Source organism: Emydura macquarii, unplaced genomic scaffold (genome assembly GCF_026122565.2).
Source record: "Emydura macquarii macquarii isolate MOO-44397 ecotype Brisbane River unplaced genomic scaffold, CSIRO-AGI_Emac_v2 contig_1045, whole genome shotgun sequence".
In the NCBI taxonomy this organism is placed as follows: Eukaryota; Metazoa; Chordata; order Testudines; family Chelidae; genus Emydura; species Emydura macquarii.
Window position 1 is genome coordinate 4777071 of NW_027131182.1, and position 17404 is coordinate 4794474.

Below are 17404 nucleotides of genomic sequence, written 5' to 3' on the forward strand. Positions count from 1 at the left end.
ACTCCTCCACCCCAAAACTCGACTCCCCTTCTGTCTTTTCTGGGGTGAGTTGCACTCTGGTTTTGCAGATGGGAGACAGGTCAATCCCTACCTCTCAGGACAGGGCTGAGACAAGAAGAGCACTCATTTCTCCAGCCCATGCAAGTTATTGAGGGGAGGTGTCACGGCAGACAGTATTTTTTGGTCTGTGCATTAGTGCTGTGTCTATGAACTTAACAGAATTAACCCCTCCATCAAAAGGCCCATATTCTGCCTTCCACTGAGGCAGCCAGGGATTACGCTGCTGTGATTATTGCTCCTCCTCCTTTCCCTCCCTTGTCATAGTCTTTGCTGTGGGAAAGCAGACTGCAGTGAAAAGTGGTGGGCTCTATGGTTATTCTGCTCCTTCAGGAGCGATTCCAGTCTTGGGCCAGCTGCCCAGTAAGCTCCATGTCTCTCTCTTAGGAATGCCACCCGGAAGGTTGTCACTTTCGTGATAGAGCATGCAGCAGTCACAAATCCACAGCAGGGAGCAGGCAGCCAGGGCTGTTTTAAGACCTGCGTAGGCCCTAGGCACACTTGCCTTCGTAGGCCCCCTGACCGAAATAACTAATTTGATTTTACGCTATTAATAAATAGTTTTTTAAATAAAAAATTATATATAAACATTCTTTTCGTAGGCCCTGAAAGTTTCGTAGGCCCTAGGCACTGTGCCTATTGTGCCTAATGGATAATATGGCCCTGCAGGCAGCTGCCTGGCCCCTCAGTTCCCTGGGGATATCACAGTCAGGCAGCAGCGTTGGCCTCACGGCTCCATCCCCAAGCATTGCAGGGGGGGACCAGCAGCATCCCCTACAGCACCCGGGGTTGAAAAGGTGCACAGATGCCCCCAGGGGTTTATTGGAGGAAGGTGTCACCAAGGAGCAGCCCTTAGGGGGGATCTGAAAGAAGCCAGTAGCCATCTCCAGAGATGGGAGCCGGGCCATGAGCCCGTGGTGACAGGGGCGCTAGGAATAGGCAGACAGACAGGTATGGGGGCAGTGGATCAGCAGGTCGTTGCCAGTGTGTGGGGAGGGAGAGCAGAGCGAGCCAGGGGCTGGGTGGAGAAGGCAGCTAGTCCTGGGCAGCCTGTGCTCAGGGTGCTGCTGGGAGCCAGCCAGCAGCAGGGTGGCAGGGAGGAGGAAGCAGTCAGCATCAGGGCTGGTGCAAGCGAAGTTGGGGGACCCCGGCACAGCCTCTAATCGGGGTCTGCAATGCTCCAGTCTCCCTGTGCCTCTTCTCTCACAGCAGCCGCTGAAACGGGGGGGGGAGGGGGGGGCGGGGGCGGGGGGGAGGAAGGATCCGCTCAGCCGGGAACGGGAGCGTGTCCCTCCTCGTGGGAGCGCTCTGGAGGCGCAGTCACCGGAGGGGAGGGAGATACCCGTGGTGCGCCCCACCCGCCCTGCACTATAAAAGGGAAGGCACCGCAGACCCCGCCAGCAGCTGGCACCGGAGCCCACGCGGCCGCGCTAAGTGCTTCAAGCCGCCCCGAAGCGGTGGGTCTCTCTGCGGGGCAGCCGCCAACACCACGCTTCTCCCCGACGCCCGCAGCGGCTCTGAGCGCTCCTGCCTCGCTTCCTTCCCCCAGCCCCGGGGAGCAGAGCAGAGCAGAGCGCGAGAGCGTGGCGGCGGCTAGCTTCATTCAGAAAAGTTGGAACGCTGCCTGTGTCGTTGCGTCAGGGAGGGTGTGACCAATCGGAGCTTACAGCCATGAATAAATTAGCCAAGCCCCATCTGGCCATGTCACGTGACTCTCCATTCTCGACTTTAATGATTTGGCCCCCCCCCAACCCAGCCCCTAGTACTCGGGCGCCTCGCAGTTGTTCCTCTCGCTTACTCTTTTTCTTTCTCCGTCCTGTCTCTCTCTCTCTTTCTCTCTCTTCCTCCCTCCCTCCCTCCCCTCTTTAACGTGCTCACTTAATTCTCTTTCCTTCTTCTGGAAGAGGGACGCTAAGGAGCTCTGTGCATCTATCACCCCCGCTCCAGTTGGAGTACGGCCAGCAGCAGTGGAAGAGAAAAGAAAAGATCCTGACTGGTATAAGCAATGAGAAGCTTTGCTTTCCTGCTGTGCATGGGAATTGCATATTGCACTGCAGCGGGGGACTCCGCACCGGTTGCAAAGGAAGAAGTCCTGAAAGGTAACTTACACCCAAACTTATTGTAAGAATCAGTGCAACAGTTGCTTCATTGACTTAACGCATGGACTAGACGTAAAACTACAGTCAGATTCCAGTCGGTTGTGTTCCACTTAGAACTCCATGGTGGCTTTAACTGGGTCTTGTTTCTGGTCCATGTTCCCTCGGCTGTTACAGTACCCACTTTTTATACCGGCTATTAACTGAGCTGGAATTGTAAAAAATAAAATCCACTTAGATTTATTTTCATTTATGGGTTTAGGTCAGGTGGATTTATCCTACCAACAACAGTCTTGATTAATAGATACAAGGCACCAGGGTTTCAGATTTAAGGGAATAACTGCTGGGAGAGGTTGCTCTGCTATTACTGGAAAAGCAAACATCATAAGAGGAAAAAAAGAAATCACACAGCAAATTAAATATTTGATAAGACTGATGTGTAGAAAGTTGGTACATGCATCATACTGTGTAGGCATGGGGTAGGAAATAGAAGTACCCTTTTTCAGCTGAACTGGTAGAAGAGCTAGTGCTCTAGGAAATATATAGAAGTTCCTCCTGAACACTAAAAATATTTCACTCACGCTACAAGCTTTAAACAAACTTATGTAGATAGTGAGTATAATGAGGCATAAGCAATACCCTCTAACAGCACTCCTAATTAACACTTCTTTCTTTAGAAGACTGGATGAAGGAAGCCTGTAAGACACTCACATACATACATCTTTGTAACTAGTTCTCTCCATATGTTCTCATGAGCTCCAGCATCCTGGTGCATTCTGTAACATGGCAGAGATAAGGAAAATGGCACGATGAGATGACCTAATCTCATGCCAATGTGTTGTGCTTGATCCTATTTGTTGCTGTAAAAAAAGATGCCAGTGGTATAAAGCAGGTGTAGTTCCCCTGAAATCACAGGAGTTGCACGAGTGCTGAATTCCCTTTCAGTTTATGTAAATTGCACTTACAGTAAGAATAGACACCAATTTTGAAATGAAATCTAAACCATGTCAACTACAGCATTTGTTGCTCCACAAAAACCAGCTGTTTCTTACCCCCTGCTTCCACTTAAGTTCAGATGGGAAGGGGGGAGGCAAATTCTGTAACCTGTTCTTAAAACTACCATCAAACTCAATGGGTATTTTGAGCTGGTAAGGGCTGGTGGAATTTTCTATGGATAATTTGATTTTGGAAGGTCAATACATTTTGGTCCATTTGAGGTACAGTAAGCCATGCTCTTGAAAACTGATCAACATTATCTACTCTGCATTACTGACTTACACTGTATTAAATCCACAGCAGAGCATCCCTCCCTTCTCCCCTCTCCCCCTGTGTTGTCCTTCTCAATATCTGCCTTACTCCTGTAATGTGTGTGAATTCCAAGCCAAACTAAAATGCTAGTTGTTTTCTTTCCACTACCGTGGCTAGCAGACTGAAGTGACTGGGCAGCTCACCATTCTGTAATCAAGCTAGCCTGCGGTAGCAGTTGGAGATCATGGGTGAGGTTCAATTATTGTAAAGTGCCTGAAGTCCAAAGCTTTCATTAAAGAAGCCCCAGGCCTTAGCAAAGTTTGGATATTACTGAGAAATCTGTTTGCCAAATTTTAGAAGAACACTGCATGAAGTTTCTTGCTTTGACAGAATAAAAGTCAGCAGTTGAGCTGGAAAACACTGCTTTACTGGATGCATGACAAGTAGGGGTATGCAGTGTCTGACTCTGAATCACTTGCAGAGGATGTAGACAAAGGCATTTAAAGGAGTCAAGGTATCCTCCTTGTGCGGCTGTCTGAAACTATATGCTAGCTGGTATCTTTAGAAGTATTGTGAGAGCCAGAAAAATCACCACCCCTTCTTCAAACTGAACAGGTGGAGAATTTGATTTCCCATCTCCCAGCCTTCTTTGATACCAAAAGAGTAGCAAACAAACTCTTAAAATATTTTACTTTTTAGTGTTAAAAAAAAATCCCGATCCTACCTTACATCTACTTTGTTGAATAAGACCATAAAGTAGTAACCATGCACCCTCTTGATCTGCCTCCAGATGACAGTATTGCTGAGCTGCTGAAGAAAGGAAAAGAACTTGCACAGGCTCAAAAACTACAAGTGAAGTTTAATCTTCGCTCCTCCACAAGTCCAGAGGATGAAGGTTGCTCTATCTCCATAGGCCAAGACAAATGTTTAGAGGATTGCAAATTTAATCTGACAGCTAAATCCTTCTTTATTATTCATGGATGGACAGTAAGTAAGGGGAATTTTATGTAGCTCCAGGGACTATTTAGTTTTCTTTGTACTCTTTAATTGGGCATCACAAATGGTTCTAAATATTATTTGGTCTGCTTGAGTTTCCACGCATGTGTCTAGAATATAAAGGATACTGTACTTTTCTTGTTCTGTACTCTGCAACCTTCTAAAGTTTAAAGGCATAATTAGAGGTAGTGATGCAATGATGCTAGTACTTATATGAACTTTGCCAAATCGTATTGACCAGCCACTGCCTTTCATCATCATCATATATTTGTGCCAACGGAACCTGACCAAAGGAACCTAACTTTCTAAATGAAAGCGTAGAAACACATTGTTCAAGAGTAGACCTATTTTTATCGAGATAGTAGAAAAGTGCTGGATATAAGCACTGGTGCCTAGTGAAAAGCTGTAACTGTAAAAAATTGACAATGTACATTTTAAAGCTTATAAGGCTAACCTAATAGCATGTGTGTGTCCAGCTTCCTATGACCAGGAAGAACTAACATTTTATCTTTTGTAGATGAGTGGCATGTTTGAGAACTGGCTGGGCAAGCTCGTGGCCGCACTTCAGGGGAGAGAGAAGGATGCTAATGTGGTTGTGGTGGACTGGCTTGCACTTGCCCATCAGCTCTACACTGATGCTGTGAACCACACAAAGGTGGTTGGAATGGACATTGCAAGGCTGCTCAACTGGTTACAGGTAAAACTTGTAAGAATGGCCCCTGTGTTGTAGTGCACCGTATCTTGCAGTTTGCACAGGGGAGTAGAACATATGCCAGTTCTAGCACTTCTGGGCTGTGAAAGATGTTGGGGGTAATTCTTGACTTCAGTTCAGTGGCATGGTAGAGCACAAAGACGATGTGCCAAATTCAAACCTGATGTAAGCAGGAGCAACTCTTAAGCGATTCTGTTCCCGCTTCAGTGGAGCTACATCTGCTTTCATCAGAATTGGAGTTCTGCCCAATGGGATAACCTTATCTAGCGCTACAAACAAGAGCAGAGATACAGTGCTTGCTGAATTTAGAGTTCAGACTCTTCACTTGTTGGTGAAGATTAAGGCCCAAACTTTCCAGAGGTGACCAGTGATTGAGCGCCTCCATTTGTGGATGTCCTGTGGGCCTGTGTTCAGAGGTACTGAACAATGGCAGGGCACTGGAACCAGTGGGAGAGGGGCCGGAGGGCCATGCCCACCCATTTTTCAACATGGGTGTAGTTTGGAGGGCAGGGGGGCAGCAATGCCACCCCTCTGGCCCCTCGAACTGCACACCTGCCTGGGGCTTGGAGTGGCATCAGCAGAGGCTGTGCTTTACAGTAGGGGAGCTGATAATTAGAGGCTTCCGGTTCAGGGGGGAGGGCAATATTGCCCTCTAAACTACACATGTTGAAAAGTTGGGGGGGTATGGCCCCCGGTCCCTCCTGGTTCCAGTGGACCCCCTCAACTTCTACAAAGGTTCCAGCACCCTTCCTGCTGAGCACCTGCAGAACAAATTGACTTCAGATGGAATTTGAGTGCTCAGACCTCTGAAAAAAAATCAGGCTTAAGATGTCAGGTTAGGCATCCAAAAATCATTGGCCATATCTGGCAAAAAGAAAAGCTAGCATAGTAATAGTGCTACTAAGTTACTGAACTTGAGGGCTACACAGCAGTCAAAGTTTCATCTACAGGCCGGAAGAGAACTCTAAAACCTGACACTGCAGTCAAAACTTTAAATGAACTGAAAGCCCAGACTCATCACTCCAGATGGTGTTTATCAAAGCATATCTTTGAAAGTTAGGTACCATAGCCAGAAACAAGAAGGGACTGACTAGTCTCCAGGCTACTAAATCATCTTGCCAGTGTCTTGAGAAAACATAAGAGTTAGAGGAATGATTCAAAACCACTTTTACACTGGGGATGTCTAGACCTGAACTTTGCAGCTTGAGTCCCTCTGCCTCGATATATAGGGTGGCCAGGTGTCTGGTTTTTGACTGGAAAGCCTGGTTGAAAAGGGAACCTGGAAAGGGAATCTGTCTGGTCAGATCTACTGACTGGACACCCAAAGTCCAGTTATTTCAGGCAGGGAGGCGCCAGGTCATCTCCCACACCAGTCCCTACTCAACCAGGGCCGCCTCTTACCTGTGTTGGGCAGCTGCAGCTCCCAGTCTCCCCTCCATAGGCGAATTCCTCCCAACCCGAGCAGGGGGAGGGGGAGAAAGAAGGGAAAAGCAGCAAGTGACAGGGGAGGGGAGAAGAGGAGCAAATGGGGGGAGTGGGACCTTGGGGGGAAGAGGCAGTGCAGGGGCGAAGTCTCTAGAGTATCCGGTTTTTAAATATTACAAAGTTGCAATCCTAGTCATCAACTCTCTTGAAAACATGACCAAACAATTATTTCTGCACTTGCAGGAAAAGCACAACTTTCTGTTTGAGAACGTCCACTTAATTGGGTACAGTCTTGGCGCCCATGTTGCTGGATATGTTGGTAACTATGCACATGGGACAATAGGCAGAATTACAGGTAAGGCTGTCCAAAAACTACTACGACATAATACTTGTCTCCTCCTGCCACATTAATAGGGTTGTCAGAACCTCAAAATCCTACCTGCCTTGTTGAGATGTCTTACTCTGGGTTTAATAATAATTAAAGTAGCCGACTTATTTTCTTTTGTAAGTCTCCCTGATGTTTTTCTTGCATCTTAAGGATATTAAACTAAGAAGATTGCTCCAATTCTCCCTCCTACCCTGTGGATTTTTTTTTTTTTTTTAGTCCTGACGCTTTCTCATGCTGGCACTGACTGGCATCAGGTCCCAACTAGGTGTGCAAACTAAACACTGATTCACCCAAATACCCTCAGTCCTGACTAGACGCAACCCTGATATCGAAATTTCAAATCTCTGCTGGGTAGACATGGCCTACTTTATAGGCATGATCTACAAGCGATCTTAAGTGAGAGAGCCATTTGCTTCTCTTTTGGCCAACATCATATTTTCTGCTCTGCTCTTAGTTTGTGAAAAGCTACCTTATCCCTTCATGACTCACTTCCTAGTAAAATACCATTGGTTCAGAAGGCCAGTACTCTAAAGAGAAACTTTCTTCTTTCCATGTGGAATGACTTGGATCTTACTGCTTTGTATCGATTATTTGGAAACTTGGTGGGGAGGGCCTCATTGAGAAAAGGACATGCCTCACAATAAAGTGTATAGCTTAATTACCTGCTACAGTAGGGATAAAATATACATAAACACATGTAACAAAACCAGTATAAGTGACGAGACAGCAGGTAATACATTTGAATCAAATTAGTACTTCAAGTCAGTAAACAGTGGACGTTTTCATGCATGTGGTGACCTCCAAAGGTCCATAATTTAGAGACAAATAAGTTAATTTTTGTTAGATAAAGCAAAACAGAGGAATGATAGCTTATAACCAGGTCCCTCTTATTTAAAAATTGCCAAAGTGAAGAATAGGTCAGACAAAACATTCTGGTTTTGACCCATATTTAGTTCTTAGTCATAGAGACAGCCAGCTACACCTGTCTAGAGTTTATTACTGTAAGCAAACTTCCTATTGTCCAAGGTATCAATACGGCTTTACTAAAAGAAATGATGGATTCCTTGAACACTGGGAAAGGTCAGTTCAGATTCTCTTCACTACCTCTCTCTTCTTCCACACCAATCTTTCCTCCACCAATTTACCTTTTGGATTCTACAGTGATTCCTCTCTCCTCTAGAAATTCATGCTTCATAGATGGTCTCCTGTGCCCTTCCCCTACTAATGAATCTGTCTCCAATTCACATGTCTTATGCCCATACATAAAAATCTCAATACACACACACCTATCCAGTTTCATTGTAGTGAAGACTGGTTTCTCTAGAATTTGCCTTGTGCTGGAGTTATTTATGCAGGGTATTGCCACAACACTAATTTAACCATAAATTCCTTTATTAAATCCAAAGGCCGAATGGTATTTATACAATTGCTCTAAACATACCTAAAAATCTTAAATAATAAGCAAGTTACTACATCCAAACAGTATCAAAACATTGATAAGCATTTGATCAAGATACTTAAACAGGATAAACCCAAGGGATGCTTAGACTCCTATTGGTTGGCTCCAGTGTGGTCAGGCAGGCATTAGCTATGAACCCTTTAAAAGTTTACTTTTTTTAAAATACCCTTTAACAAGAGATGTCATTGCCAATTACTGACTTCAGCTAAAAACCACTCTGAGACAGCTCACCCTTATTTCCAGTCTCAATCCAGATAAGATTTGCAACCATCTTTCTACAAGGCCTTTCCTCCTCCTCCTCCTTGCTGACTAACAGGTTTCCCATTACACCTGGGTTCACATAGGCCCTAATTTTCGAGATAACATGGGTATGTGGGGTGGGAAAGATCCATGTTGGCTCATTTTAAGACAGATTCTCTGTCTTATTTAAAACCATCTGCAGTCACCTCAATCACTAAGGCTTTCTTTTTGGAAACGTTCCCTTTCATTAGTTTCTCTTTGAACCAGACACCCTCCCCTATTTATAACTCATTACTTTCAAGGTCTCTCTTACTTACTATCTAGGGCCTTTCTTTACAACATATTTCTTTAACCAAACTTAAGCTAAACTTTAATTTTCTAATTTTATATTCATTCTGCACCATGTGAAGTGACAAAGTGCCCTACAGGGAAAAAGCTTTCACTTGGTCAATCCTCTGCCAGTTGGGGTCAAACCATAAATAGTACTACTCGTTCACAGCTGCTATTAAAGTCCAGATTTAACCCTTAACACTTCAACATTTCAGAACTATCAACAAACTTTCTCCTTTGATGACATGAATAATGGCTAACCATAAATGACCAGCTTTTTCTCCTGGTGATCAGACCACCTAGTGGTGGTATCTGCTCTGGTGTGGCAGGCCATTTGACTCTTTAATATAGATGGTCACAAGTGCCTAGTAGCTTGAGTGTCCAGTACCACAGAAATTTCACTTTTTTTTTTTTCTTTTAAAAGATTTCTGTTCTTTGCATCACAGCTTCTCAGAGCAGCAGTTTTTCAGGACTGTCCTTAAATAACTTGGGCAGATCCTAAGTATTAATGCACACTCTTCTCACTGTGACTTTGATTGAATGAAAACTTATTAGACTTGTTTTTCTAGATTGTACTGTATAGGGCAGGGTCTGGTTGCATCACCCTGTGCTAAGAAAGGACCTAGGAGATTTTTGGCTGCTGCTCTATTGTGCACTGTCTTTAACAGGCTTGGATCCAGCTGGCCCTATGTTTGAAGGAGTTGAACCTCACAGGCGTCTCTCTCCTGATGATGCAGACTTTGTGGATGTCCTTCATACGTTTACAAAGGAAACGCTAGGTATCAGCATTGGGATCCAGATGCCTGTGGGTCACATTGACGTCTATCCCAATGGGGGAGATTTCCAGCCTGGCTGTGGATTAAATGATGTTTTGGGAGCAATCACATATGGAAGTAAGTTCTTATTTAGTCTATTTAAAGCAACTTAGACTATTCACAAATGAACTTTAGGGAGGGTGGTGGAAAGAGAGACCCATCTTACATAGGCAGGTATATTGGAATAATATTTACAACCTAACAAGAGGCAGTTCTTTATCTAAGCTGTCTTTAGACTCCTCTCAAAAATCAATAAATCTTGTAAGTCTGGTGTGAAACATCATGAGCTGAAAGACTAATTTCTACTCCAGGAAACATTATATGAGCCACGTTATACTGGCTCTGAGGTCTTGCCTTCCGTCTCTACACACTGTGTTTAAAGTTGATAGGCTTTTGCCCAAACATATTGTATTAATATCTTGTTGTTTTTAATTGAAAAGTATCCGGTTTTTGGTCAGAGTTGACTTAGTCTAACTCACTAACTCTTGCAGCACATTGTTGCTTTTAGGTTGGTGAATGCTAAATTGCTGAAGTGTATCTTACCACCACAACCTTCTCTATTGAGCTAGGTATTGGGGAGGTTGTTAAATGTGAACATGAGCGATCTGTGCACATCTTCGTGGACTCCCTTTTGTACCAAGATAAGCAGAGCTTCGCCTTTCAGTGCACCGACCCCAGCCGTTTCAAGAAGGGAATCTGCTTGAGCTGCCGAAAGAACCGCTGCAACAGCATTGGCTACAATGCCAAGAAAATGAGGAACAAAAGAAACAGCAAGATGTACTTAAAAACCAGAGCTGATATGCCTTTCAAAGGTAGGATTTTTTAAGCTACTGAGATCATAACTTTAGACAACATAATATTTTTGTCAGAGAGATGAGTGGGTTGTCTTCTTCTGTTTCAGAATGCATGAATTCAGATTTACAATATTGAAGGCTTAGCAGAAACTAAAATACTATCTATCTGTTGCACATCTGTAATGACAATAAAAGCATCTTTCACTAATATGCCTAGATATAAAATCTGCTCCATGGTAGCCAGGCAGCAATTTTTAGTATTAAGGAAGAACATTAACACCGCACCACCCCATTAAAACAAATGTTTTCCTGACTACTTCTGTAAGAGGACACTTTCAGTAGTAGGAAATGTGTGGGGAAGGCAAAAGATTGCTCTGATTCTGCTGCAACACAAGGCTTAGGAAGTAAGTATTCCAAGAGTAGAATGGTCCTAGATCTCCTTTTGTGGCTGAGTAATTATCAGCTTTCTAATCTGTGCTAAGGCATAGGCACCCATCGATGCTATTTGGCATGGAAGATCTTGTATTTGCCAACTGGCACCATCTTGCAAACCAGACTTGTCATGGAATAAACGATGCCCTCTATTCACACACTGGACTCTGTGCATGTGCTTGTTTCTCTTCAGTTTACCATTATCAGATGAAAATGCATATTTTCAGCTACAAAAGCTTGGGAGAAACTGAACCCACGTTCTCGGTTACCCTGCATGGCACCAATAATGATTCTCAACCCCTCTCTCTGGAAATGTAAGTGAAGTAGAATTGACTCATCTCCCTATTTTGATGAAAACAGTGGGACGGGCTCATGGGACTAGAAGTAACAGTTAAAAAGAAGTAGGACTTGAGAGAGAATTACTGTTATAGTTGCAGTTGAGTCTAATATCCAAAGATCTGCTGAATGATGGTAAAGCAGCAACCTAATTAGTGCCAGATTTTATTCTTGGCAAGCTGAACCGCCATGTAGGCGACAGTAGATTGGCTTCCAGTCCTATACACAAATCCCTTGTGTATAGGGGTATCATGGCTTGTTTCCTTTTTCTTTCCCCACCACCAGTCTTGCCTCCTCTCCCTCCAGGATGATGGAGCATTTTATGTGGTCTGAAAGCATCCCCCTGTAATCAGTCCATGGCAAAAAGCATTCCTCATCCTGAAGGATTACAACAGGGTTGTATATTTCCTTCATATCATCATTCTGGGGGAGTAAATAAGTTGTGACCACATGTTGCCTTAGGAGGTGATGTTAAAAACGAGTGAGCCAAATGAGAGACAACATTAAACCAAATAGCCAAGGTTACTTTCTTTAATCAAACCAGTAACAAACTAGAACCAGGATATTCAACTGCTTCTGTGTGGAATGTTTGATACATTGTAAAAACACTTCTTTTCCCAACACAAGTGTTTGGAAAAGTGCAGTAACTTGCATCATTAATGAGGAAGAATACTGAGTCTCTGCCTATCTTTCAGACTTGAGCAGATTAGTCTGAATTCTACTAACCCCTTCCTGGTCTATACTGAAGAAGACATTGGTGACCTCTTAAAGATCAAGCTCACTTGGGAGGGATCATCTCAGTCTTGGTACAGTCTGTGGAGAGAGCTCAAAAGTTACTGGTCTGGACCTGCTAAATCCTCCAAGGAGCTGCAAATCAGACGTATACGGGTGAAGTCTGGGGAAACTCAACAGAAGTGAGTAGAGCAGTATTTCTTTATGGAACACTCATGACTTGGTGTGAGCTTGAGACTTCTAAATCAAGAGTGTTCAGATGTCTCAAAGGCAGCAAGAAAAATAGCTAAATGCTGCTCAGTGAGGGAACTTTAATGGTTTGAACAATGCCTTTATCTATTAGATGGCATCCTGTAGCATGGGTTACATTGATGGATTTCCTAACACTATCAGGTTAGAGAACAGGCTTTCTGTAAAGCTAATGAATTCAGAAGAATGTACATGTTGTGTCAAGATCTTGGCTTCCTACTGCCCCTTAACATTCCATGTAAAGCACTAAATTAGAGATGGAAACTAATTATTCCGGATGCCATTCAGTAGCAGACTGATCACTGTTAAACTAGTCCTCCAGAATGAGTGGAGCAACAGCATTCTTGAAATAGAAATGGCCCAGATGTGACATTGGGGCTGCCATCATGGCAGTAAACAGTACTATAATTCTTGCTGATTCTCCTGTGCATCTAGAAGAAGAGTGAGGGCCCTATGTTCCATTTAGAAGCTACTTTCTAAAGCATATAAATAACTTGCATCAGTTTGCGTGTGTAATGTCTCCATGGCCCTCTGACCTTTTCCTCTCAGGTCAACTTTCTGTGCAGAGGATCTTCAGCTGACCAACATATCCCCTGGTAAAGAGCTCTGGTTTGTGAAATGTAGAGATGGATGGCAAACAAAAAACCGAACAAGGTAGGGTTTAATTAAATGCTTACCTTTGAAATCCTATTGTCTAAAGCAGTAAGCTGTGTATAATGAGGACAAGTATAACCAGATTGACACTAGAATTTCAGTAAATGAGGCGTTTGCAACAGATGTTCCTACAGTCTTGAGAAAGGAGTCCGCTCAGTTTTATTAAGCTTTCTAATTACTAAAGGCATGTTAAGGAAAACTGACTTGGCCTGTCTAGGGATATACCACACCTTCTACAAAGGAGGTACTCTAAACTTTAGTGCAGCAGTTCCCAACCCGTGGTCCGCAGACCAGGCTATTACAGGGGATCTATGGGGAAAAAAAAATCCTCACCAAGGAAATGTACAATTTCAAATCAAACTAGTAGTCTGTGGTGGTCCGCAAAATGTTTGGAGGTTGAAAAGGGGTCCACACACTCAAGAAGGTTGGGAACCGCTGCTGTAGTGCACCCTCCTGATCAACTAGGATTGGCCCCCATAGTGTGATTTTTCCTCTTGCAGGGTCCCAGAGACCAGGATCAAGCCCAAGCCTGAATGTCTTCAGCACAATTAAACAGCCCTTTAGCTTGAGCCTGAGTCAACTGACATGGGCCTGCCACAGGTGTTTAATTACAGTGTAGGTATACTCTCAGTGAGTAGTAGTTATGAATAAGATAATGTGGGAGTTAGATTTGTAAGTCAAAGTATCAATATATCCTTGAATATGTTGAATGTGCATTCTCTAGAGTCAAAGATCTTAAACATATCATTTATGTCTGTTAGTAATTAAACTTTCAAAGCTTTTGCCTTGCATCACAGCCATCTGCAGGTCTGTCTACGTTCATGTTACACTTGGTATAAGTTTGAGTTCCCATAAAAGGTTCCAGATCCCTGAAAGTTATTTGTAGGCAAAAGTTCCAAATAGGACAAAATACTAAACTGCACCTAGTCTCCAGCCCGTCTGACATATCCATGGTTTGCTTTCTTACTAACCCTTATGTTACAATTTTGAACTAAAAAATAGCAACCTTTTCATTTCACCAGGGATTTCTTCCTTTCAGTCACTTCTCCCAACTCTTTCCTTAGATCGGTTTTGAATCTGCACTGAAGGTTTCTCTGAAGACTTGCACAAAAGGACCTAACTATCCAAAACATATGCAGAAGACTACTACAGAAGATTAAATTGGTGGAAAGACATTTATGCAAAGTTTGTCTCAGTACCACTTAAGATAACTCACTATTCAGGAAAGAAGGTTCTGTCTTATAGAACTGTTGCAGGCAATATTTCTGGGGAGGAGTGACCATATGCGTTCAGTTGCTGTCTAGAATAATTTATTTAAATTACTAAACTCACCCTACTTAGGGGAGTCTGGTTTATGTGCATGAATCTAATTTTTCTGATCTGTGTTATGCTCTGCATAGGCTATTCCCAATTGTCCCTGTAAACTGGAAGTATGAACAAAGTTGAGATAAATCTGTGCCTTGTTTCTAGTCTACCTGGCTATGTGCCATAGAAGTCAAGGGGAAATTGATTTATCTGATTTAGAATAACTGATGATTAAACTACTGAGAATGCATAACTGTATGTATAGCTTAGGAGGTACTACAGGATCTAAAATTGCACTAAATGATGTGGAAGAACGAGTAGACCAAACCATCAAGTGTAAAAAAACTAAGCAAAATGTAGTCTCTCCTCTCCATCCTGTCCTTTGCTTTTCCCAGAGACCATTACTGTAGATCTACCAGATATTGTAGTACTCAGGGCTCATCTTGTAAAACGTCCAATACTCCATCCCCCTCCGTTCTAAAGAGAAAGCAGATCCAAATATATACTGAAGTTATTGGCAGCTGTTCTCAGTTAAAATGTTTGTTCCTCTAAACACCAGTATTTTATTTAAACAAGGACCGTCGAGTACTTTCTTCATGCACATCTTATCCTGAAGGATATAGAAGGCCAACAGCCATCTACTTACTGGATACTGGGAAGGTATCTATCTGTACTGCTTCAGTCAAACTTTACATTATTAACAATATGTATTTTGAGGATGTATTCACCTTTACAAGTTGAACTTAAATGCACCTGTAGTAGCAATGCACATAAGGTTGTGTGCACTTGACAGGGTTTGGGTACTAATTTAACCTATAATATGTAACAATGTTTCCCCCCAAATATTTTAAAGATATTTTTATTCTATGATTCCAGATAAAGTTGGTTTTGTAATGGAATTAATGTAATCCACTCTGCAGGAAACTGCTTTTCTGAATAGGCCAGATTCTTGCAGGTACTCAATCTGCTACAGTACGTGTCTAGGCCAGAGGCGAACTGACTGTCTTTTCAGTGGTGGGGGCATTTTAATATATTTGGGATTACTCTTGGCTTTGGTATTAAAGTGCAATGCTTGCTACACAAACACCAAAGCTGCAGTGCTGCCTGGTACATTAAGTTGTGAAGACCTTCATCAACCAGGTCGCGTTAAAGAGCCAAAAAGCATGTGTCAGTTTGGCTTCTTTGTTAGTGTCTCATTACAACCAAAGTAAAATAATCATACACATTTGGAGAACAATGTGATGTTTGTCTTGGTTAGGTACAATCTTCAATAATTGAAGCCGCCGCTGATAACTGTGATTTGTCACCCGGACGTATATTTATACAGTGGTCTTGAAGCCCTATTTGTATATTACGGTTTTTGTACACCTTGCAACACTATTTATTTCTCAAATGTACATATGTAAAAGAAGTTTCAATTTTGTTTAAGTAACTGTTTTTATAAACTTGAAGCAGAAAAATAAACAAATGTCTTGTAAAAATAAGTTGCATAGGTTTGCAATTCTGAGACAGGAGAACACCGTGTGTAAGTTGGCCATGAAATCTTTCTGCCTGTTCTATCACAGCAACACAACTTCAACAAGGGGTCCAAACTCGTAAACAATGCACATCAAACACTTTTGCCAGTAAGGCATTGGAAGCAGAATGTGGTTAATAAATTCCAAGGCCAAACTGAATACTGTGATGATTAGTGTATAACACAGCCCATAGAACTGCCCCAAAATAATTCCTAGAATTTCTTTTAGAATGAACATCCAATCTTAATTTAAAAATTCAGTGAAGTAGAATCCACCACAACTCTTGGTAAATTGTTCCAATGGTTAATTACTCACTGTTAAATATATGCCTTATTTCCACTCTGAATTTGTCTAGCTTCAACTATTGTCTCAGATCTATTCCCTAGGACTGCATGTTGCAAAAGTTCCACCACAATGGCATTAATTTGCATCATTGAAGAGTTTCAGAAGAGAGGCCAAGAACTGACTGGGCATGGAGCCTGGCAATGCTTTCTGGACAGGGTTGAGGTACATTAGATGGGAACCTTGCAATGCTGTTTCCTGTTCTGTGGGCAAAGACTGCAAGGTCCAGTGCTGTTAATCAGCATCTTTCAAAACAGTGTATACAATATTTTAAAAAACAACCACGACCACCCCCACCCTGAGGCACAAAGAATTCACTGCCTTGCCTTACAGTTACTCAACAAATCAGTGGAAGAGCTGGAAGCAGAACTCAGATGTCCTGAAGCAAATCAACTATGCTAACCACCAGACATGCACTGTTTCCCAAGAGGCTTGTATTCATCACAGAGAAATATTCAGACTTTTGGATATTTACCCAAAATCCTCTTCTCTCTCCCCCCACCCCACCTGACCCTATAGAAGAGAAAAGCAGCTGAAACCTGAAGTGGGAGAGACTGGGATATGGAAAAGGAGAGCGAAGCATTCAACATTACTTCCAAATGTTCGGGCAGAAATGCTTTTCATTAAGTCAAAGAGGTCAGCATTTGTGTACCGTAATATATTCCTTAATTATTTAGTAAATAAAGCCCAAACCAAAGTCTATATTTTGGCTTGCATTTAAGCAACTTCTACAAAGTTTCCACTTGAAGAAACATCTGCCTTTGTTCTTAACCTCGCATACAAACTAAATGTGGTGCAACACAAGAACAACAAACTCTTTAGTCCTTTGCAGATGAATGAATATAAAAATCCAAAGAAAGTGATGCACAATTACAGTTAATTTATTAGTTGCTATTAAGGTGTATTGAGCACCTCAAGTGTCTATGGTGCTACACAGAAGTTGGCCCTTGCTAAATAGATAATAGGCCTTCTCCCAAGTGGTTTGCAATCTGTGACCCAACTTCTGCAAAAACTTATGCACAAGCTTAGCTTTAACCACTGGAGTAGGCCTGATGATGTCAATGAGGCTACCCACAGTGCATAAAGTTAAGCATATGCATAAGTTTTTCAAGGTTAGTGTCCTCAGGCCCCAATCTGAGTCCCATTGAAATCAATGGGATTCTTTCCATAGACCTCAGTGGGGGTTAGATGAAGCCAAACGCATGAGTCTGCCAGCCATTGATCCTGCGAGGAGACAAGCACTGAACTCCCATTGAAGTCACTAGGCTCCAGATCCA

General features: G+C 42.8%; 1 protein-coding gene and 1 long non-coding RNA gene across 5 annotated transcripts in view; one reads left to right on the plus strand and one right to left on the minus strand.

Moving 5' to 3' along the window:
- The window catches only part of LOC137151151 (uncharacterized), a 59249-nt gene that overhangs the window by 8214 nt on the left and 33631 nt on the right, over positions 1–17404 (minus strand). The window lies entirely within an intron of this gene.
- LIPG (lipase G, endothelial type) lies at positions 1881–15918 on the plus strand. 2 transcript variants are annotated; one of them, XM_067545398.1, is made up of 10 exons: positions 1881–2156; positions 4192–4388; positions 4915–5094; positions 6778–6889; positions 9620–9844; positions 10336–10578; positions 11186–11306; positions 12024–12242; positions 12859–12963; positions 14028–15918. In XM_067545398.1, the coding sequence occupies exons 1-10, from the start codon at positions 2063–2065 to the stop codon at positions 14047–14049; spliced, it is 1518 nt and encodes a 505-aa protein (XP_067401499.1). In that variant the 5' UTR covers positions 1881–2062; the 3' UTR covers positions 14050–15918. The 2 variants fall into 2 exon arrangements, with proteins under 2 accessions (XP_067401499.1, XP_067401498.1); XM_067545397.1 differs by lacking the exon at positions 14028–15918 and adding an exon at positions 13464–13528.